Genomic DNA, 22,934 nt, shown 5'->3' with positions numbered 1-22,934 from the left:
GATTTCATTTTGTAACTTTGTTCTAAAGTAACTCAAGTTGATTGCTTTCAATGGGTCAACACATCTGTTATATCCTGAGTTATAGTCTACTAACAAAAAAGAGCTCTAATACTAATTCAGGGAATGTCAGAAGCCTTTTTAACTTTAAGAAAACCTATGTGGATATAAACACTGCAGCTGCCATTTAAGACTTAAAGGTGAATGCTGCAGGGCTGTTCATCACTGATCTGGAAGGAGTGCTGAGCACAGGGAACTGTTCAGACTGTGATGTCCTTTATTATATTCTACTAACAAAAAGGGTTCTAAAAATCAGGGGAACAAAAATCTTTGTACTTCAAGACAACCTATGTAGATATAAACAACGGAAGCTGCCATTGATGACTTTTATTTAAAGGTGACTGTTCCAGGGCTGTCATCACTGATGTGGAAGAAGTACTGAGCACAGTGAACTTTTTAGGCTTCACTGCCTGCATGCTTTATTCAGATCAGTGACTCAAAAGATTGTCATGTTTACCAACATGTATCTTAAAAAGCAAGTCAGCAACAGCAGCTCCTATACATTTCACATTCAAACGTTTTTTAGTTTATTAACATTTAAGAGAAACCTGTAATGAAAGAAATATATAGATTACTTCCTTAGCTGACCTCCTTTTAAATTACCTGGCTGTATCTGACTTCAATAGTTTAAGTCTATGACCTAAAACATGCATGCAGTTGTGCGACACTGGAACAAGGCTAGTTGGAGGACACTTCTGATCTGTGCACTTGTTCCAAGTCAGAGGCTCAAATGAAGCTATACCGTTGGAGAGCTGGACCTTACAGTAGTTCAGGTCAACATTCCAATTTATTATTTGTGTTCCTATTGATCAGAAGCAGCTCTATGCAATTTGATGGACCCTAATAACATCATCAGCAAGTGTAGTAGCGAGAAGAGAGCATAAATAATTAAGTTAACAGTCCAATTAGATTGTATTCTTCACAAAAATATAAAGAGATAGCCAACACATTTTTAGGGTTTTAGCAATCCCCTTTCAGCTCTGATAAAGGAGGACCGATGACCCCCCCCCAAAAAAAAATGTGTTGGCTATTTATATTGTTATGATGAATAACATTTTACTGGATGGAAAACCACATTTTTGGCACTCTTTTTTTTCCCCTTTACTTCACTTGCCAAAGTACATGATTTAAAGAATGTTACCTCAACATTTTATATTCCTGACATATGCGTGTTGTACTATGTACTTGTGGTACATAGAATCCCATTCTCTTTATATTGCTTCCTTTTGTGTGAAATCCCTGGTGATCCTACCAGTCCCCTGCTCTCCTGTTTCAAACTCATCATGCTAGGCATGAAAGCACATCATTCCCAGCGTGGTCAGTTTTCTGGCTGTGCTGGGAGAACAATCTGCCTGTCCTCCAATGATCAGACATCTGCTGACACCTCCCCTTAACAGCCATTCACTGGGAAGATCAGTGTACTGCTACTTCTCTACCCACAATTCTCTAAGCCCCTTATGCAGATGATAACAGAGAGTAAGTGATCGCTTATAAAAGAAGAAAAAAAAGTATTTGTAATGTTTTTATATATATTTCCAAATGCTTTGCTTTTTATTTCTGTTTGAAATGGATTGAGTTGTTTTACAAGGTGAGGGTTCCCATATATTTTAAAGAACTAAAGCCAAAAGACAGGCAGATCGGGCAAGCTGTATTTTCAGAGCAAGTAGCATTTTTAAAACTCCTGACAGAAGGTTTTTGGTATTATTTGGAAGGGTACTTCCACTTTTCTGCCATAAGTGACCCTGTTGGGGAATTGTATTTCGACTTGCTGTCCTGGTGATTGTGGTTATGGGGACAGGTAGAGAGGGGAACGCTCTCCAAGGATGATATATAGACTACAACATTTTTTTTGGAAGAGGGGGCTAGAATCTTTATCATGTCTTTTTATTGATGTCAATGTTTTCCTCTTTTGACAGTGGTCACTGAAACAGGAATGAGGGGAAACAGAATACAGGGTTTTACTTTTATCTGGCCTTTTCATACCAGTGGAGTTGAAAATGGACAGTACACCTGGATGGCAAGAGTAAATCTTCATGCTATTGTTAGTTATGGGACAGAATAATAAAAAAATATAGGAATGCTAGTAGTTCCTATCAGAAAACATGGCAACCATATATTGGAATTACATTTTAAATGAAATTCTAAGCAACAATACCTCAAGGAAGCAGCAGTCCTACAGACTGCAGAGAATGACAAGCTCATTAAGCAGCGTGCTTGCCATGCTGGGGACACTTAATAAATACAAGTATGGTATTAAAGTTCTGTTTTTGGTGGGATACTTTGAACTTTAAAAATAAGCAGGGTTCCACAGACCTGGCAATCTGTGGTATAGCTGACTGACTGACAGACTTGTTGTATGGTCTTTACTGTGGAGATGAACTCTGCAATAGCTAATTATTTGGAAATCTTTGATGGTTGCCCGAACTGCAACTTTTTACTAGCAACTATAAAGGAAAATTAGATTAGGTAAGTGCTAACAAAGTAATATCTCTTAATTATAGGTACCATTTATGATTATAAATTAATAGTTAGGCTTTTTATAGAGATAATTGTTGAAATATATTGTCATATTAATAGGTGCCTGGAAAATGCTGGAACTTGGAAAATGCTGGAATGCTGCAGTTTTGAATGCAGAAAGTGCTAGTCTAGATTATGGTAACCAGTAACATTAATTTATCATTATTAGGGTTAAGCTTGATGGCTGTGTTGAGGGCTCTAGATTTCAGTTATGTTTACCCCTCAAATACCTGTCAGTTTTCTTTTAAACTACTACAGGCTTTATACGGCCTTTGGTGGGTGTTGTTACACCTCCGTGTACCTTAATGTGACATAGATACTGTACCTAGATATGAACAGGGGGGGGGTATGTATGTGGTTTCCCTACCATCTCTACACCTCCAAAAATCTCCTGTAGTGTTCTTGTTCAGGAATTTTCACAGGTACAGAGTAAATTAATAATCGACTCCTCTACCATCAGTCTGTGAAAATTTGGAGCATGAACGGACTACATATACAAAAATTTAGAAAAATTTTTTTACAATTTCTCATGAAGCAATGTTTAGCAAATCCACTGTGACAATGCGTTGTGTCCTGCATCTGTTTGTAATGGCCAAAGTGTGAAGTATATCACATAAAAACTACAGCAGCACACATACCACTACATTTTGGAGAATTCTACCTAAGGTTACCCTAACAAAATGTGATCTAAATGCCTTACTTTTGCCATAAATCAATTACACTAACTACCAAAGCAAAGATCTATATACAACAGGACAGTCTGAAGTTTTTGGAAAGGCAAACTAGCACACTAGCTTTATTAAAGCTGAGCCCCATCCAAAAGGGGAAGTTCCGCTTGTCTGACTCCACCACTCCTCTTTATGTTTTGTCACTTTTATTTTTCGGGGCAAGAGCAGGTATCTGGTTTTGATAGGTACCCAGTTCTGCTTCTACTTCCGGTCAGATTGCTTCAACAATCTGAGCAGAAGTCCGGCCCCCGACCTTCCTCCACAGCCTTCTGGGACACGTCACAGGTCTCAGAAAGCTGCAGGACCATTCACAAAGTGCAGCGACTCATGCATGCGCAGAGGGAAGCCAGCTGTAAAGCTGCAAGCAGTCACACCCAGCTTCCCAAAATAAACATGTTGTGGACGCGAAGACGACAAAGAGCTGGCTTGAGTGAGGACCACAATGGATCCCTGGACAGGTAAGAGTTCCTTTTTATTAAAAGTCAGCAGCTACAGTATTTGTAGCTGCTGACTTTTACTTTTTTTTTGTTTCAAGGGTGAAGAACTACTTTAAAGTGTCAAATGAGGTGATGATCAGTGAAAAGGAACATATTAAATTGGGCAAAATAACTTTTTTTAAAATTCCCTACATATGATTCACTACAGGTGAATCAATTATTTGCTGTATTTTAAAACTCATACACCAGAAATATTCATCTGCAGTGAATATTTGTTGAATGACACATTCTTATGCTCATGAGCTTTACTTCACTTTTCACTGGTAAATCAGGCCTGGTAAATGCAAATCCTGCACATCACTTACATAAATTGATTGATGAAGTTGAGAGAGCAGGCTCAAATCACAAAGCTTTAACACACATTTTTCTAATTTTGCCAAGTGACCTTAATTTTCAAATATCATTAAATTCAGCTGAAAATAACGGTCACTGATTTTTTTTTTTTTAAATAAATACACTTATCTAGGTGTGTTAGCTTTGTAAATTTAGCCTACACCCTAATATCATAACAAGAGGAGACATGTATATGCTTCTCTGTAGTAATACTAATATGGGAACAGAAATTAACAAAATAAAGGGAAAGGGAAGAGCTAGCTTATCCGTAACAAGACCAGATTAATAAAATAGTTTTATATTAAATTAAGCACTGCTTATGCACTATATATGACAGATAAAACAAATAACAGTGAATGTGAAATGATGTACTACAGATCAGAATAGCCTAATAGGATTTTTAACTTGACAGTCAAAACTTTATGTTTCTTAATGTAAACTAATATTTTAGGGTTTATCATTTTGGATACAAAAATAAGTATTTTTAAATAATTTAGATACCTGGCCTTCTTCATTGAATGAAGTATTGTAAAGCAGCTTGCAAATAGTAAGGCTTGGCAGTAGGCTATCATGCTAAAAAATGTACATAGCTAATTATTGGTCAGCTTTACATGACAAACCAAAGCTATGAAAACCTCATAGTCTAATATCATATATGCCACATTATCCAAATGTGTTGCTCAAAAGACTTTACTAAAAAAAAGTTCTCATATGACCATCATTTGGCTGTGCATGGTCCAGTTTCCATGAAGATGCAAAGGCACAAAAATCCACATATAGAGGCACCTATTATTGTATTGTGGACAGACTTTGTTTCATTGAACACGTTTCAGGCCAAGTGTCTTCTTTTGTTTTTACCAAGTTTTAAACTGGAACAAAAACATTTATTTCCAAATGCACTTGTCTTCTCGCCCTAAAGATTGACATTTCTTTGGCTCAAATATGGCTACGCAAAATTATGTCCATGAGTTGCAGAACTAATGCCCCTTATGGATAGAAAACAATGTGATAAGTCAACATTATTTTACTGACTGTGGTGGCATTATTGCCATTTTTGGCTGTACTTTTCCATCAGTGTCCAAGGAGGCATCTTTGCTTTTCTTCCTAGGAGGCTTCTTTATCGGTGTCTTTTTGACTGCTGGTTCTGCTGGTTCTTGCTTTGTACCTGCAGCTTGCTCTTGACTACTGTTAGAATTTTGTTTCTCAACTGGATTTCCTGTGGCTGGAACTGTCTCTGCAACTGGGCTGATCATTTTTTGCAGATTGGTGGATGTGGGCAAAATGGCTTTACTTGATTTCTGATTAATGGCTGCTGCAGACCGCTTAGCTTTCTGGGGAGGTGTTGGTTTCTCCTTTTGTGTTTTTAGTGGACCTATTCCATTTTGGTTAGGGCTGGCGTCCACTTTATTAAGACTTTGAGTTTTTTCCTTTAGTTGGGCAGCCAGTAACGAAGCTGCCTCTGATGATAAATGAGGATGGAGGACTTCAGCCCGAGACTTTCTGTGATCTGGACTTTTTGGGGCTTCTTTAGAATCCCCACTCTTTTTATCGAGGTGTAGATTTCCTATCCTCTTTAAGGCATTTTGGACTGTTCCATTAATATTTTCTATGTGGTCATGAGTTTTGTTCCTGTGTTTTGATTTTGATGGAGATTGTGCTTCTTCTGCAGGTTTGCTGTCTGCACTGCATGCATCCTTCTTCTTGTCCTTATTTCTCATAATAACTTTTTCTTCATTTTTTCCTTGACCAGCAGGGCTTGTATCACTAGGGGTCCTCTTCCTATGCTGTTCTTTTTCTTTAATACTGGAGTTTTGTTCTGACTGGTCAGAATTAGCTGCTGACTTTTCTGAACTCTTATTAAATGATGGTAAAGTATTAGATTGACTTGTGTTAAATTTGCCATGGATCCATGATACCTTAGGTTTTGTAGATGGATCAGGTGGAGGAGGTTTTGTTCTTTCAGGCGACGGAGGCTTCGCTCCAATTGTAGCACTTCTGGTATCCATGGATGGGTCATCTTCATCCTTTGACTGTTTAGACAGCCTTGCAACCTTTGCATACAATGCTCCACTTGTAGATCCAGAACCACAAGATGATCTTTCGCTATCAGATGACTTAAGCAGTGGGGTTTCACTGTGATCCACCCGGGATGATTTAGGAGATCCAGAGTCTTTCAGATAGGTATATTCACCAGCTTCCTCTTCATTGACTGGTGGGGCCGTCTTTTCCAAAGCTCTGCTGTTGCTCTTGTCCTTACACTCTGTCACTGATTCTAAAACACACAAGGACAACATTAACAACATGAAAATGGGCTACACAGAAAAATAGGGCATTTTAGATTTGCAGCACAACTTGGTAATAATCAAATACACAGTTCCAGTTCAAATACATATATGGTTACACTTTGCAGCTTCCCATGTCATGTTTTTGCGACCAACCTCCTAATTTAAAAGTAAAAACTATATCATCACACAGAGGATTCATTTTCCAATAGGTAGGCATATGGCACATACACCATGTAGTTTTCCCAGAAAACAGTGTAGTCGTTTACCTAGTTAAAGTGCATGGCAGAGATGTGTTAATGTTACACCCTATAACATTGGACCTAATTGACAACCCTGAAAGTATTCTTCTAAATCTGTGTGGGGATGTCTATTATGTAATTGGGATTTATGTGATCATGTGTGTGGGGGTGGGTGGTCTTTTTGTTATTATTTTTTAAGATGTTTACTTTTTTATATATATTTTTGCTACTATCACAAGGTATAATAGTGACTGCTGCTTTTTATGGAAACGCCAGGATCTATTAGAACCCTTACATCTCCTCTGCCACTTCTCCAAGATCTGCTTGTTTACCAAAACACTACCAGCTGGGACTGAACAGTTCTTTTTTTTAGAGAGAAACCAAATTGTACTAGGAGCTACAACACCTTGTCATTAAATTAACATTATATAACAGCTAGGTTGAGCTTATATTTTTTACTCTAAAAAATGTAAACTTGCTATGCATGATAGAATAATGGACTTTTCTGTTCCGACGAAGGAAGCTTCTAACAAGCCAGAATAAATCCAAGGTGTGCTGGCCATGATGACGAAACGTGCCCTGAATATATACTTTCCTAACATGTATTAGAGGTAATATGTGGTATCTGACTGTTTTGTAGACACAGTTAACTACTATTTCCACTATTGTTTTATATACTGGACGCCATTCTGTATAAGTATAGACCACAGCAAAGATTTCATGCTTTCCACCCAGTAAGTAAGGAGTAAACAACTGTGCACTATTATCTTTTCATAGTAAATCTGACTTATAATGCAACTGTACAGAAACTTGCCATTTAGCTGTTATGCAAGCACTGATACAATATAAACTGAAGGAATTATCTGAAAATAAAATCCAGTTTAGTTTAGTCTATTATTTTCTTACAGTGCAAGTCTCCAAGTATAATCTAAAGAGTAAATGCAAACGTAAGATTTATATCACACCAATGCCTTGCAATAATATGTCTTACAGTTATATTCTGGAAACATTTGTCTCACTCACCCTCATGGGGAACGCAGTAAACTGGTCCATCATCTGTGGTATCAAAAGATGAAAAAGAACCACGGGATGACCATGAAGGGGATGGCTGTTCAACAACAGATGGTGGCTCAATAAAGCTGCAGTTGAATGTATTATCCATGTCATGATGAGCCACTAGAATCAAACATAAATTGTAACATTAGTACATTGATTCAAAAACAGATGGCTTGCTTTATAATAGCATATTTACACCTTTACATTTGAAAATACATATGGGGACACATGTTCCAGTGAGAAGGAATTTTCCTTACTTTGGAGAGATTTCCTAGATTGTAAGCTCCAAGGAGCAGGGCCCTCCTAAGCCTCTTGTATTGAACTGTATTGTTGCTGTATTGTCTCCTGTTATATAGTAAAGCGCTGAGCAAACTGTTGGTGCTATATAAATCCTGTATAATAATAAAAATAATAATAATAATAATTTTCACTTACTATTTTATGTTGTGTTTACATGAATGCATGTAAAGGTAAATCTCCTAAAACATATTCTCTGCTCCATTCAAATGGAAAAAAGCTGATCTTCGGCAAAATGTAAAAGAAAAACCCCTACAACTAGTAAGTAATTTAAGTCAGTCAGTGTTGATGGGGGAATCCCCCCCACAGAACTATTGTGTTCTCTCGGCGGAGGTGGCCCGGGGAGCCGGAAGAACGCAGTAAATATTGAAAGTGGCTATACCCGCTGTCAATAATCGCATGTAAAATTCAGACATGCTGGTTGTACCCAAGTTGATCGATAGATCGACTTGGGAACAATCAGCCTGCCCAGAGATGGTAAGCATCCCGGCCACTCCCTGCTTAATGGGCCTAAATTCGAACCATCTATGGCTGGATTTAGGCAGAGAACAGAAATAATATTAAAATGATTACATACATGAACAAATACAGCCATTTGATGTTTGAGTGCATATTGATCATGTGAGAGATCAGAGTGTGCTCTTTCACAGGCAAATCATTGGGGAAGGAAAGAATATTCCATCATCATAAGACATAAAGATTTTAATTTTTAACGGTTAGGGTAATTACACCTCAATTATTTTATGAAGCTCTTTCTTTGGTTATCTACATTTCCACTGTGCATGGTAACAATTAAAAATAATTCTCAGAGACAAACTGTTGGTGAAGAGCAGTATGATTGCGGAGAACTTAATTATGGCTCTTTTCCTTTAAAAAATGTTATGCATTCCAAATGTTGATTATCAGTAAATATTAACCTAAAACTAGCTAAAACCTAAATCTGAAAATAGCAAACAGTAAAATGTGTTTTGACAATTGGGGACATTTTTAGAGAGACACATTTTCAAAGAGAAAAAACAAATAGCTGTATTTCCATACTATGTTAAAAAGATTTAATCTCTCTTAATTAATTAAGTACTCATCTCAGCACTGCTAATCTACTCTTGCCTTTTTCAGTCACTTCCTGTCTACATGCACTCACTCCTGTGACATGTGTAAACCACCGATCTAGGACAGTCTACACAAAGCCAGTCCTTACTTGCAGTTTTGCCCATAATATAATACCAGCAGCCTGGTTAGATAATCCAAAGCACCTGCTGGAAAAAAAACAAATGCTGTCCCAAACAAAGGTAGCCTATATATAGTATTAATAAGGAAGGTGTATTTCAATTTTAGGGAACCAAAGTTGTGTAACACATATTATTAAGAGACAGTAACACCATTTGTAGAAAAGGATGGACTCCATGTACAAACAAGAACTGACATATGAAGCACAACAGCATTATTTATGTACATGACTAACCTGTGTCGAGCCCCCTGGATCCCTATGCATTTGCATCATTGGTAGATTTAGCAAATAATTTGGGACCAATCACAACCTTTTTTTTAAAACTGTCTCAGACAACCGACAAGAGTCCACACTTGTAAAATCGGACAAAAAAAGTGCAGACTCTGAGTGGATGATGCTGTAGGACATACTAAAGGTGTTGAAAATGTTCACTTTTGCAAAGTATATGTTCACTTAGCTTAGTGAAAACAATTTATGCTAGCATATACACTCACCGGCCACTTTATTAGGTACATCTGTTCAATTGCCTGGTAACACAAATTGCTAATCAGCCAATCACGTAGCAGCAAATCAATGCATTTAGACTTGTAGACGTGGTGAAGACAACTTGCTGAAGTTTAAACCGAGCATCAGAATGGGGAAGAAAAGGAATTTAAGTGACTTTAAACGTGGCATGGGTGTTAGTGCCAAATGGACTGGTCTGAGTATTTCATAAACTGCTGATCTACTGGGATATTCACGCACAACCATCTCTAGGGTTTACAGAGAATGGTCCGAAGAAGAGAAAATATCCAGTGAGCGACAGATGTGTGGACGCAAATGCTTTGTTCATATCAGAGGTCAGAGGAGAATGGGCAGACTGGTTGGAGATTATAGAAAGGCAACAGTAACGCATGTCAATATGGACCAAAATCTCTGAAGAATGTTTCCAACACCTTGTTGAATGTATGCCACAAAAAATTAAGGCAGTTCTGAAGGCAAAACTGGGTCCAACCTGGTACTAGCAAAGTGTACCTAATAAAGTGGCCAGTGAGTGTAATTAGATAACTGAACTAGGGTACCGCCAGAAACCCTGCCAATTTTTATTGTTCTCTGTTTCCCCTATGCATATTTTCTCTCACTTCCTGTCAGATAGATGGTTGTCACTAGAAGTGAGAGAAAATCTCTTTAACAGAACCCAATGATAGCAGCAAAACCTGGCAGGAGACATAACCATTCCTCCTTCAATCCAAAATGAAAAAAAAAAAATTCTGGCTCTATTTACAATTTTAGGAGGTTTACCACGTGAAAGCAAATATCTATTTGGTTATTTTGGTTACTGGTTTAGTACTTATAATGGCCCAAAAAAATCTCTGGAACTAGTAAGAACAAAACATATAAATTCGTTATATTTCAGATTATGTTTTTAAATATATTATTGTCTGAAATGTTTAATTATTTTTATGCGTAAACTTGCAGCTTCCTCTGTTGTTAATCAGTGCAGGAAAGCAGGGCAATGTCCGGGCCCACTGTGTGTAGCAGCTCCTTTGAGTGTATTCACTGGCATGCCCCCATCTCTGATCACATTTACAGTATATAGTGGGTGTTTTCCTGAATTCTTCCCCCAGACCAGTGCTTATATTACTGCTCTGCAGCCAGGCAGCTTGAAAAGAGCCATTTTGTGACCAGAAATCAAAGCCAGTAATACCTAAAGGATTAACACAGGAATTTAATAAAAAAATTAGCCCAACCGTGTTACATGGCAATAACTAGAATGGCTGTCACTTAGCTTTAACAGTGTGTAGGGTACTGATTCCTTGCTAGATATTGAAGGATTTTACTACTTTAAATTATTCAATATCAATTTAAGAGTACAATTTATTATTGAGTTTTCAAGCAATGCCTCCTGGGCAATGTCAGCAGAGGTGTAGGGCAGTTGCTGACAGGCCTAAAACAAAGGTTAGGGGCAAGGGGTGTGACACTATATGCTTTATGATGGGCCTTAGAGTCACCTCATGTTATTTCAGTGATAAAAGGGCATAAGTAGCCCTAGACATAGAAAGGTGTGTGGCACCTCCAAGAAGAACATTTCGGGTGAACAAAGACATCAATAATCTGGTCAATACAATCAATTTGGAGGAAACTCTAAATTATTCATGACCTTTATACTTATTTTGGTTCAGTGACTCAGAGAGTACTGAAGTCAAAGCATCATCAAGACAGCCAGGCAATACGCTTTTTTCAGATAGACTGGTCTGTTTGGCAGCCTAGATATTTCTCTCATGACAGGTTTCTTTCTTTAAATCCCAAAACGCACTTTATAGCAAGATGTATTGGTCCATGTTAGGACATTTACATCTTGCTTTTGTAATGTTATATAAGGATGCATATTTACAAGGTACTAGCAGAGATATTGGTCCTGTAAAAAAGCTGATTTGTGGTAGGTTGTGTCACCCTTAAGCAAATAAACACTTGAGATCCTCATAAATAATAGTACAAAGTACAGAGCTTTCACAAGTTCACAGACGCCTTGAAGTGTGCAATTGATGTGACCTCCCAAATTCTATTAAACTGCATGATGAATTTCTATCTTTACTTGCTAAAGGCTCTATATTCAATTTAACTTCACATGATATACTGTAACAAAAGGTGAATATTTTAAATATAATGTTTTTATCTAAACTTCTAAAAGCATCCAACATATCAAATGGCCACTCTATATAGAGCCTAAATAGGTAACTTTACATGGTAGTTATAACAGAAGGAAAAGGTGAATACTTGGAAGCCATTCTATTTTCCTTCTCTTCAACATTTAATGCGCATTAGCACACACGAGTTACTGTACAATGCAGCAGTCTTTTATCCTATCACAAACTACTTGCAGAACAAGATAAAAGGAGTGCCCCTTTCCTGTATATGCCAAGTGATGTCTTGTTACACTATAAGTCCAAACGTTGAGCCTATTGAACATCTTATTCCAAAATTATGGACATTAATATAGATGCCCCCCTCACCCATATGCAGCTATAACAGCTCCCACTCTTTTGGTAAGGCTTCCTGCAAAATTTTGGAGTATTTCTATAGGAATCTGTTCCAACTCAGCCAAAAGACTATTTTAAAGGCCAGGTACCAATGTTTAGCTGGCTGGCAATTGCAAATTCCAACGCATTCCAAAGATGTTCAGTAGGGTTGAGGTCATAGCTCTGTTCAGGTCTGCTAGTGATTTAAACCTAAAAACAAACATTTATTATATTGCAGCTTACCAATGCTTAGATGTGATGGCTACATTAGTTTTCTTTTTTAGGCTTTCTTTCCTTTATTTTTACTTGATGATCTTGCCAGTAAGTCTATTGTTTTTCAAAAGATCAATCGGTCCTGCAGATGTATCAGTTAGCAGTTTTGATACAAACCATTTACCACTGGTAGGGGTGTTTCTAATGATCAGCTTTTATTTATTCATGTAAAACCTTCATTCCAAAAAACAAAACTGTTGCTGTAGCTGCTTGTATAACTGCAGTGTGACCTGGGGTTTGGCTTCAATTTGTTAGTGTGTCTAAATAGGCTAGTCCATCTAACACTCCCGTCCCCTCCCCCTCAAACTGACAATGCGGTGTCCGAAGCTGCTTCTATGCTCCTTCATTTAGGTGTGTAACTGGCCAGATCACCAGGTGAAAGAAGTGTGGAAAAATGTCTAAAAAAAAAAACTAATGCAACCACAGCATCTATGCATTGGCAAGCTGTAATATATTACCTTTTTGGTTTTGTAATTACTTCAGCTTTACATTCTTCTATGCTAAACTCATCAAACATTGCCTCTATTACCTCTCCCCACTTTCTTGTCTGGATAGATGAACTTTTCAGTTAAATGTAACAAAACATTGAAAATATCTTCTGAAATGTACATCAGATCACAGATGTCAGCAAGCATACACAGCTTCCATTTTAGGACCATGACTTTGTTTAAACATATGCTGGTCATATGATTTAAATGTGCAGCGGAATCCTGAGAAAATGTTGGCAACATCCCAGTATAAAACCTAATGTACACAAAGCATAAGTGAACAGAGGCCGACTAAACAAAATGTTTCATGCTTCATCAGTAGTGTTTGCAGGATCGGTGTAGGCTGTAGGTTGTGTGTGATTCAGAAATAGAACACTAGTAACAGCTGTCATATTTTTACTTCCTAAAAAAAATAAACACACCCATAATCACAATAATATATATATATATATATATATATATATATATATATACACACATACACTTTTATATTCTTTATATATTCTTGGAAAAAGGAGTTCAAAAGAAGCTACAGTGTACAGTACAGACAAGTTTACTAAGGGGTTTAATCTTCTAAAGGAACCTCCAGAAGAACCTCAGGAAGTAGTTAATGCAGCATGGCTACAGCCCAAGGACAATAGACTCTCAGATCAGGAAGACAGCCCCCATTCCTAGGGAAATCTTTTAAAATATCAGCCATCCAAAGGAAAGACCCAAGTCTCCTTGGTGGTCACCTACCACAGACAGCTGGTGATCTAAACAAAATCATCAAGAAACACCAACTTGTATTATATAAAGATGAGACTAAAAATATTTTCTTAGACCCTCCTCTCCTTTCAAGCAGCCTCCCAACCTAAAGCAAGTGAATATCCACAGTACCCTAAAAAATTCATCCAAGAATGGCACATCTTACTGCCTTCAAAAAACTGAGTAAGATCTGAAGACACATGTCCAACATGAACTCTTTGTACCTTCATAAAATCCTTCTGAAGTGCCCTGTCTATTATTGTTTTTAATTTGCTAGTAAGAACTCATCTCATCTTTAAGCCCCACCTACTTGTAAGCCCTCTCTTGTCCTTGGCAAGTAAGCCACCCTTACTGGAGAAAGAGCTGTGGCAAAATCCACTAAAGAAGCCATATGGTAACATCAGGCACCCTGTGGTGACACCAGTTTTGGTTTCAGATGTTCAGTTGGAAAATAGGTTTATATTAAGACTAAAGTCAAACTGTCTAAATAAACTGTAACTGAAACATTTATGCAGAATAATATTTGAAACTATAGCATTTGATTATATTGGAAGATAAATACAACTTGAACAAACGTGGTAAAATAAGTGGTTTGTAATTCAGTGCTGGTAAAATTATAGGAGTGCTTTAAAGGAATTTCTCAACAGCTGAGAAGAATGGTGACTTTAACAACAGATATGAGTATGTTTATTAAATGCTTGTTATATCTAGGGAGAAGAGGATGAAGCTCTATTACTTACACGAATGCCTGATACACACTATCAATTGTTTTTTGTTGAACCCAGAGAGCTGAATGAAAAAAAAAAAACTGAAGAGCTCGGGAGGAGCTTGCTGTACTAACTATCCGATGTTAGTAGAGCGATCCCCATGCTGAGCTATGTGTTCTGACATGGGGACAGCCAATGGCTGCTAGCACTGATTGGATCCCGATTGGATGCTGGTTTTCCAGCATGCCAGTTCTACAGAAGCTGGCAATTCAGTTGGCTTCTGTTGGACAGGCTGGTGTACATACGGGCCAACTGTTGGCCGATTTCTGTTGAAACGGCCCGTGTGTGCAGGTGTTTAGTGCTGCAGGCTCCAGCGCTGTTCTCTTCTCCCCAAAGCTCCAGCATGCACGCAGTCCATCAACATCATCACATGAAATGCAGGACTATTAACCCTGTATTGTATGTGGAAGGAGCAAGCATATAACGGCTGCCATGAGCAGCTTAGAGAAAAGGCTGTGCTGAACTGATCATACAGAGGGAGCCTGCTGTAGCACAGAATAAGGTAGGTCTTTCCCCTTATTCCAGCAACCCTAGACAAAACAAGCATTTAAAATAATTCTAAACCATCTTTTTTTTTTTTTTTACCACTTCCTGTCTGGCCCATGTATATAAACGGCCGGACGGAAGCAGTGCAGGGGTGGGTGGCCATTTATAAACGTCCTCCCTGCTTCCCTGCCTGTGTGCACGGCACCGCGATTCGGTGCCCGTTGGGTCCGGAGGACAGAATGGAACACTGATCGCTGTACGGGACCTCTGTGTGAGCTCCTGATCATGTGATCACGGATTGGCCATTTAGTGATCACATGAATAGTAGTAAGCAAGATGTCACTTCTGACGTCATTGCTTACTACTAGTGAAATCTGTGACTGATCACAGAAGTCACATGGTACAAGGCTATTCACAACAGACTTGTACCATGTGACAATCTGTGACCAATCACAGCTCTCACAGTATTTGGCTGCAAGATGCAGTCAGAGAGAAGGAGAAATGATTGCTTTTACAGCCTTTATGGATGTAAAAGCAATCAGTGTAAAAGAAAAAAAAAATCTTCATCACCCCCCACAAGTAGTACAGTGTCACTATGGTGACACTGTACTGCTACGGTGACAGTATGTAAAAAAAACCCAAATAATAATATAAAAAAAATAAAAATGTAAACTTTTTTTTTAATTAGAATTTTTGGTTATAAATTGATTTGGGTTATTTTTTTAATAAAAAGATAGCTGAATACATTTTGGCCAAGATTTATGAAGAAAAATTATTTATTTGCAAAATTTTATAAGAAAAACTTTTTCAAAATGTTTAAACTTTTTTATTTATATAGCAAAAAAATAAAAACCCCAGTGGTGAATGAATATCACCAAAATAAAGTTTATCTGTCTCAAAAAAATGCTAAAAAATTCATATGGGTACAGTGTTGCATGACCGTGCAATTGTCATTCAAAGTGTGATAGCACTGAAAGCTGAAAATTAGCCTGGACAGGAAGGGGGTAAAAGTGCCCGGACTTAAAGTGGTTAAATTAACATAATATACTTACCTACTCTGTGCAATGGTTTTGTTCACAGCAGCCCCAAACTTCCTTTTCTGGGGTCCTTGCCAGAGCTCCTGGCTCCTTCTGTTCAGTAACTGCCCTCACAGAAAACCACTTGTGCAGGCTCAATCCTGTGCAATGCTGTCTATGTCCATTGATATAGGCAGTGCAGCTGAGCTCCGCACCCTGTTCCCTCATCACAGGATTTAATTGACAGCAGATGTAGCCAATGCTCCTATTGCTGCCTCCATGTCCTGTGAGAAGGGAGAGAGAGGAGAGTACCACTGCTCTCACGAACAGTGCTGCATCAAGACTGGACTCAGGTAAGTATTTAGGGGGTACTGGTGGGACTCACAGAAGGTTTATTTACCTTCTCTACATTGAGTATCATCGCAGATTAAACTGGAAAACAGATAGGTTTGCTCTTGTTTTTTGTGATTAAAGAAGCAATAAGCATGATTTTATTTCTAGCACTCTAGGCTTCGTAGCTATGCATTAAGTCTGTCACTGGTGCAGGAATTTAAATCCTGCATTGCTCTTTCCTTCTTTGATCCCAGCAGGTACACAACATCTTTGAATGTACCGTGCTGTTTTCTACAGTACAGCCATAATTATAAGTAAAGTCAATCTCAGGCCTGGATTCTCAGTTGTCACAATTGTCAGAGCTTTCAACTACTGTCAGTCTGTTTGCAGAATATCCCTGTCACAAAACAAGAAACAAAAATAACTGGGAGTTCATTTGTGGAAGATGTATCTTGTCTGCTTGTGTTCAGAACCAGGAGTGATCCCGGGCTACGTGCAACATAAAATCACCCCTGTGCTAAGCCCTGCTAACAGCAAGAAGTCATACTCCTTCATGGCTGCAGTGGGGTTAGATTGTATAGCCATTACGTGCATGCCGGCTCTGCATTCCATATCTAACCACTTCACTCTCTCAATTAACATGGACAATTTTGAATCCTTATGCTGCTAGCATTAGTAAATAGATAGGAAAGTATATTACATTTACTTGTTTTTAACAGTTTTTTTTACATTTCTTTAGTTACTTCTGAGTTTCCATGCCTAGACAAATGGGGATTTATTTACTAAAGCTGGAGAGTCCAAAATCAGACTCCCTTCTGCATAGAAACCAATCAGCTTCTAACCTCAGCTTGTTCAATGAAGCTTTGGCAATGAAACCTGGAAGCTGATTGGTTTCTATGCAGAAGGGAGTCTGATTTTGGACTCTCCAGCTTTAGTAAATAAACCCCATGATGTCAAACATCCCTGGAGTCTTCAGAAGGGAAGGAGGGGTTTTCTCAGGTAAGCACACCCTCCTGCTTGCATGCCTAAGCTAAGGGCAGATGGATTCCAGGAAGTAAATGCTACATGAATCATCTGCCCTTGCTCACAATGGTCACTGCCAGGAATGCTAGGGGGTGTTTTTATAAGTGATTTAGCAAAATTAGGCATGATGACATGGATGGATAGGGAGGTTTGCTTTAATTATTAAAATCAAATTAAATAGTGTTTTTGGTTTGTGGCGCTCAGATGTAGTGTATTTCCGCTTTAAAGTGCGTTTCCACTTATGCAGCCAAACTGGGTTAACACTTGCTTTATACAGGTATTGGTTACATGTTATGATACACATAATTAAAAAAAAATGTAAACTGATGCTTTTTTTAAATGCTCTTATGCGACCCGCCGTGGACATTTATCCGGCCCGCCGGGCATGGGCGTATCTGCCACGAGGCATCGCCCCCCAGGCAGAAGGGACAAGGGACTAGGGTTTGGCAGGTCGGGAGAGCTCGGCAGGGCTCGGGCGGGAGGCAGGAGGGCGGGATCAGCAATTCTAGAACAGGGGAAGGTGGGCTCGGCTTATGAACCCGCACTACTCACCTGGCCTCTCTGCAGCCAGCCGGCCATCTATTCTGATCAGTGAATGCAACCGTCACGGCCAAAGGGCAGAGCCTAGAGCTGACATGAAGAGGAGGCGCAAGAGAGGAGACTCCATCGCTGCATGTCAGCTATCATGGCCATGGACCCTAGATAAGTGCAATAGATGATCAATCTCCTCCCTCTCTCTTTCCCCCCTCTCTTCTCTTTCCCTCTCCCTCCCCACTCCTCTCTCCCCCCCTCCTCTCTCTTTCTCCCCCTCCTCTCTCTCCCCCCTCCTCTCTCCCCCCCCTCCTCTCTCTCCCCTCTCCCCCCCCTCCTCTCTCTTTCCCCTCCCCCCTTCTCTCTCTTTCCCCCTCCCCCCTCCTCTCTCTCCCCCCTCCTCTCTCTCCCCCCTCCTTTCTCTCTCTCTCCCCTCCTTATCTCTTTACATTGTACACAGATCTGACCCAACAAGGTGTCCTGCATTTACCGTATATTTTGCTCCATAAGACACACTTGGGGAAACTGTCTGTGCTTCTTATAGAGCGGCAGGCCCAGTATTCCCACCGCTGTTGTATGTCCGCAGTCTCATGTCATCTCATGTACTGTGTCCGCAGTCTCTGGTCATCTTCTGTACTGTGTCCGCAGTCTCTGGTAATCTCCTGTACTATGTCTGCAGTCTCTGGTCATCTCCTGTACTATGTCTGCAGTCTCTGGTCATCTCCTGTACTATGTCTGCAGTCTCTGGTCATCTCATGTACTGTGTCCGCAGTCTCTGGTCATCTCCTGTAGTATGTCTGCAGTCTCTGGTCATCTCATGTACTATGTCGGCAGTCTCTGATCACCTCATGTACTATGTCAGCAGTCTCTGGGCATCTCCTGTACTATGTCGGCAGTCTCTGATCACCTCATGTACTATGTCGGCAGTCTCTGGGCATCTCCTATATTGTGTCCACAGTCTCTGGTCATCTCCTGTAGTACGTCTGCAGTCTCTGGTCATCTCATGTACTATGTCAGCAGTCTCTGGTCACCTCATGTACTATGTCAGCAGTCTCTGGTCATCTCCTGTAGTATGTCTGCAGTCTCTGGTCATCTCATGTACTATGTCCGCAGTCTCTGGTCATCCCCTGTACTGTGTCCGCAGTCTCTCGTCATTTCCTGTCCTGTACTGTGTCCGCAGTCTCTGGTCATCTCCTGTTCTGTACTGTGTCCGCAGTCTCTGGTCATTTCCTGTACTGTGTCCGCAGTCTCTGGTCATCCCCTGTACTGTGTCCACAGTCTCTGGTCATCTCCTGTAGTATGTCTGCAGTCTCTGGTCATCTCATGTACTATGTCAGCAGTCTCTGGTCACCTCATGTACTATGTCAGCAGTCTCTGGTCATCTCCTGTAGTATGTCTGCAGTCTCTGGTCATCTCATGTACTATGTCCGCAGTCTCTGGTCATCCCCTGTACTGTGTCCGCAGTCTCTGGTCATCCCCTGTACTGTGTCCGCAGTCTCTTGTCATTTCCTGTCCTGTACTGTGTCCGCAGTCTCTGGTCATCTCCTGTTCTGTACTGTGTCCGCAGTCTCTGGTCATTTCCTGTACTGTGTCCGCAGTCTCTGGTCATCCCCTGTACTGTGTCCACAGTCTCTGGTCATCTCCTGTACTGTGTCCGCAGTCTCTGGTCATCTCCTGTAGTGTGTCCGCAGTCTCTGGTCATCCCCTATACTGTGTCCGCAGTCTCTGGTCATCTCCTGTCCTGTACTGTGTCCGCAGTCTCTGGTCATCTCCTTTAGTATGTCCGCAGTCTCTGGTCATCTCATGTACTATGTCAGCAGTCTCTGGTCATCTCCTGTACTGTGTCCGCATTTGTTCATAGTTTTTTTTTTTAAACTATAGTCCGGCCCTCCAACGGTCTGAGGGACAGTGAACTGGCCCCCTGTTTAAAAGGTTTGAGGACCCCTGCTCTATACTGTTTATGAGGCAGGAGCCAGGGAAATCATGTTTTCCATAATTACAGAAGTATGAAACCCTTAACACATTCAGCACAGTAAAATAAATCTTCCCCAGTAAACTAATCTTACACCTGCAGTTTATAACTCAGTGTTGCTGGCTCCTGCTCTCTCAGTGCTGCTTCCCTGGAATCCCATTTTCACAGGAAAGAGTGGACAGTGCAGTCTGGGGCCAGTCTGTTAGCTTGGATATAGGAAGGAGGAGGGAGGAGCAGGGGAGTGCTTTGCTGTGAAATGTGTTTCTATTGATGCACAGAGTGTAGGGAGACACAACGCAGTTCTTGCATGCAAGGGTGGCTTCAAATGATCCTGTAAGAGAAAGGAGCCACCCTGAAAAGGGAAACCTGGGACAGGAGGTCATAGCACCTGCTTAAAGTGGTTCTAAATGTAAAAGGTTTTGTACCCTAATTAAATCTCTGCTTTAAGGTAAAAAATAATTCTGTTATAAGGATCCTCCCCCTTATATTTACCTGAGCCCGATGTTGATCCAGCTCTATGTTGAAGAGCTGGGGCTCTCTACAATTTCTCACACCTCACAGAACAGAGAAGCAACAGTGGGAGCCATTAGCCCCTGTTGATCAAGCAAATCCTGTGATTAGGGAGCTGGTGTCTGTCTATAGTCTGTATCTATGGCATCACGGCTTGGGATCAAGCCTGCACAAGTGCCCCCATAGAAAACGCCTTTCAAAAAAATTGTGAAAAAATAATACAACTTTAAAAAACTCATTATGCTGACACTATCACTTACTAAATACTTTAGACCAGGGGTCTACAAACTGCCCTTTGCTTGCCTTTTTCCAGCCCTTGGGGCACTATTGCTCCCATTAACACCAACAAGGAGGCACCATTCCTTCCAATGACATCAACAGTGGGGAACCATATCTCTCACTGACACCAGCAATGGGGCATTTTTCCTTCCATTGATATAAACAATTAGGCCGTATTGCCCCCAGTGATAATAATGATGGGGCACTATTCCTCCCAGTGATACCAATCATAAAGCACTATTCCTCCCACTAATACCAATAATGGGACACTATTCCTCCCTCTAATATCAACCATGGAGCACTATTCCTTCTCCAAGCCCAAGACATTGTTTACTCCCACTGACACTGGGGCATTTTTTTATTCCCACTGGCCTCTCCAGTCCCCCTATAGACTAAGGAACAGTAAACTGGCCCTTTGTTTAGAAAGTTTAGAGACTCCTGCTATAGACTGTCTGCTTTCAAGAAAATGGATCTTGTTGGAGGTGTTTTTACTGTCCAGGCATTTTAGGGCATCAAGAAATAAGGCAGTCAGTACATCAGGATGGATTAGTTTTCAAATATATATACCATAGTTTGCAGACACTATAACTTTTACACAGACTAAATAACACACATTTATTTGTTTTTTCACAAAAGAAATGTAGCAGAATACATTTTGGCCTAAATGTATGAAGAAGGATTATTTATTTGCAAACTTGTATAACATGAACTAAGAAAAACTTTTTTTTTTTCAAAATGATTGGTCCTTTTTCCTTTATATAGCAAAAAACCCAGTGGTGAACCACTTCCATACCGGGCCAATTCTGGCATTTCTCTCCTACATGTAAAAAAAGCATATTTTTTTCCTAGAAAATTACTCAGAACCCCCAAACATTATATATATATATATATTATATATATATTTTTTTAGCAGAGATCCTAGAGGATACAATTGTGATTGTTGCAATTTTTTATGTCACACAGTATTTTTCAAACGCATTATTTTGGAACAAATACATTTAATGAATTTTAATGCAAAACACACAATATATACCCCAGATTTTTGGTAAAATATAAAAGATGATGTTACACCAAGTAGATAGATACCTAACATGTTGTGCTTTAAAATATCGCACACTTGTAGAATGGCGCTAAACTGTGGTACTAAAAAATCTCTCTAGGTGACGCTTTAAAAATGTTTACAGGTTACCAGTTTAGAGTTACAGAGGAGGTTTAGCACTAGAATTATTGCTTTCGCTATAATGTTTGCAGTGATGCCTCACATGTGCTGTGTGAACACTGTTTACATATGTGGTTGCGACCTAGGTATGCGCTCAGTTCTGCACGTGTGCACGAGGGGATAGGGGTGCTTTAAAAAAAATATTTTTTTTTTAACACTATCCCTTGATTTTTTTAATCACTTTTATTTCTATTACAAGAAATGTGAACATCCCTTGTAATTGGAATTGGAATAAGGCATGACAGGTCCTCTTTATGGAGACATCTGGGGTCAATAGGACCCCAGATATCTCCTCTTCCCTGGAAAACATAACATTAAAAAAAAAACATTGACCTTTGCTATCCATGGAAACAAATTGCAGTCTTTACATCTACCAGAGCTGGAAATGACGTAGCTTCCGGCCTCCCAGAATAATAGAGATGTCCAGGGACCATCCGGCCCACAGCCAGCTCTATGAAAGCAGGATTGGATCTCTGGCTCTGTGATAGCACAGGAGAGTTCAGAAAGGCACCATTGGGCAGCGGGCGGGGGGATACATGCCCTTGCACTGCCTGTAAAAGCAATCAAATGGCTAATCAGCCACTAGGATGGCTTTTACAAGAGAGGGAATCGTTGGCTGAAAAGAAAGATATCTGGATGATGCCTGTAACTGCAGGTATCATCCAGATATCTCCACTTCAATTCCAGGACGTCATATGACATCCCACGGTCGAGAAGAGGCACCACCAAAAGAAAGCTCTATCTGTCTCAAAAAATTATATTAAATTCATTTGGGTAAAGTGTTGCATGCCTGAGTAATTGTCATTCAAAGCGTGACAGCGTGAAAACTAAAACATGACCTGGACTTGAAGGGGGTGAAACAGTCTGGTTTTGAAGTGGTAAGAAAATGTTCCCACCTAACCTCATGACATAGAAGCTCTGTTTACAATCATCAGATATTGGCACTTTTTGAGCAGCTGTATTAATGTAAGTCTTAGGAGTTAGGATGAGAGTTAGGGTTTCTTTGTAACGTCATCCAAAACTTTGGGGAACAGTCAGAAAATCTGCTTTTACT

General features: G+C 39.8%; 1 protein-coding gene across 1 annotated transcript in view; it reads right to left on the bottom strand.

The window, feature by feature from the left end:
• Positions 1-251: 251 nt before the first annotated feature.
• The window catches only part of SCARF2 (scavenger receptor class F member 2), a 328,350-nt gene continuing 305,667 nt past the window's right edge, over positions 252-22,934 (bottom strand). Inside the window, exons 10-11 of the mRNA XM_089686660.1 lie at positions 7,680-7,832; positions 252-6,404 (exon numbers count right to left, since the gene is read on the bottom strand). Of these exons, the coding sequence (XP_089542786.1) occupies positions 5,152-6,404; positions 7,680-7,832 (1,406 nt within the window). The 3' untranslated portion in view covers positions 252-5,151. The remainder of the gene's footprint in view (positions 6,405-7,679; positions 7,833-22,934) is intronic.

The sequence above is a fragment of the Staurois parvus genome, unplaced genomic scaffold, assembly GCF_062004578.1.
Source record: "Staurois parvus isolate SC_StPar_1 unplaced genomic scaffold, SC_StPar_1.0 ptg000404l, whole genome shotgun sequence".
Classification (NCBI taxonomy): Eukaryota; Metazoa; Chordata; class Amphibia; order Anura; family Ranidae; genus Staurois; species Staurois parvus.
This window is presented reverse-complemented; position numbering and strand designations above follow the sequence as displayed.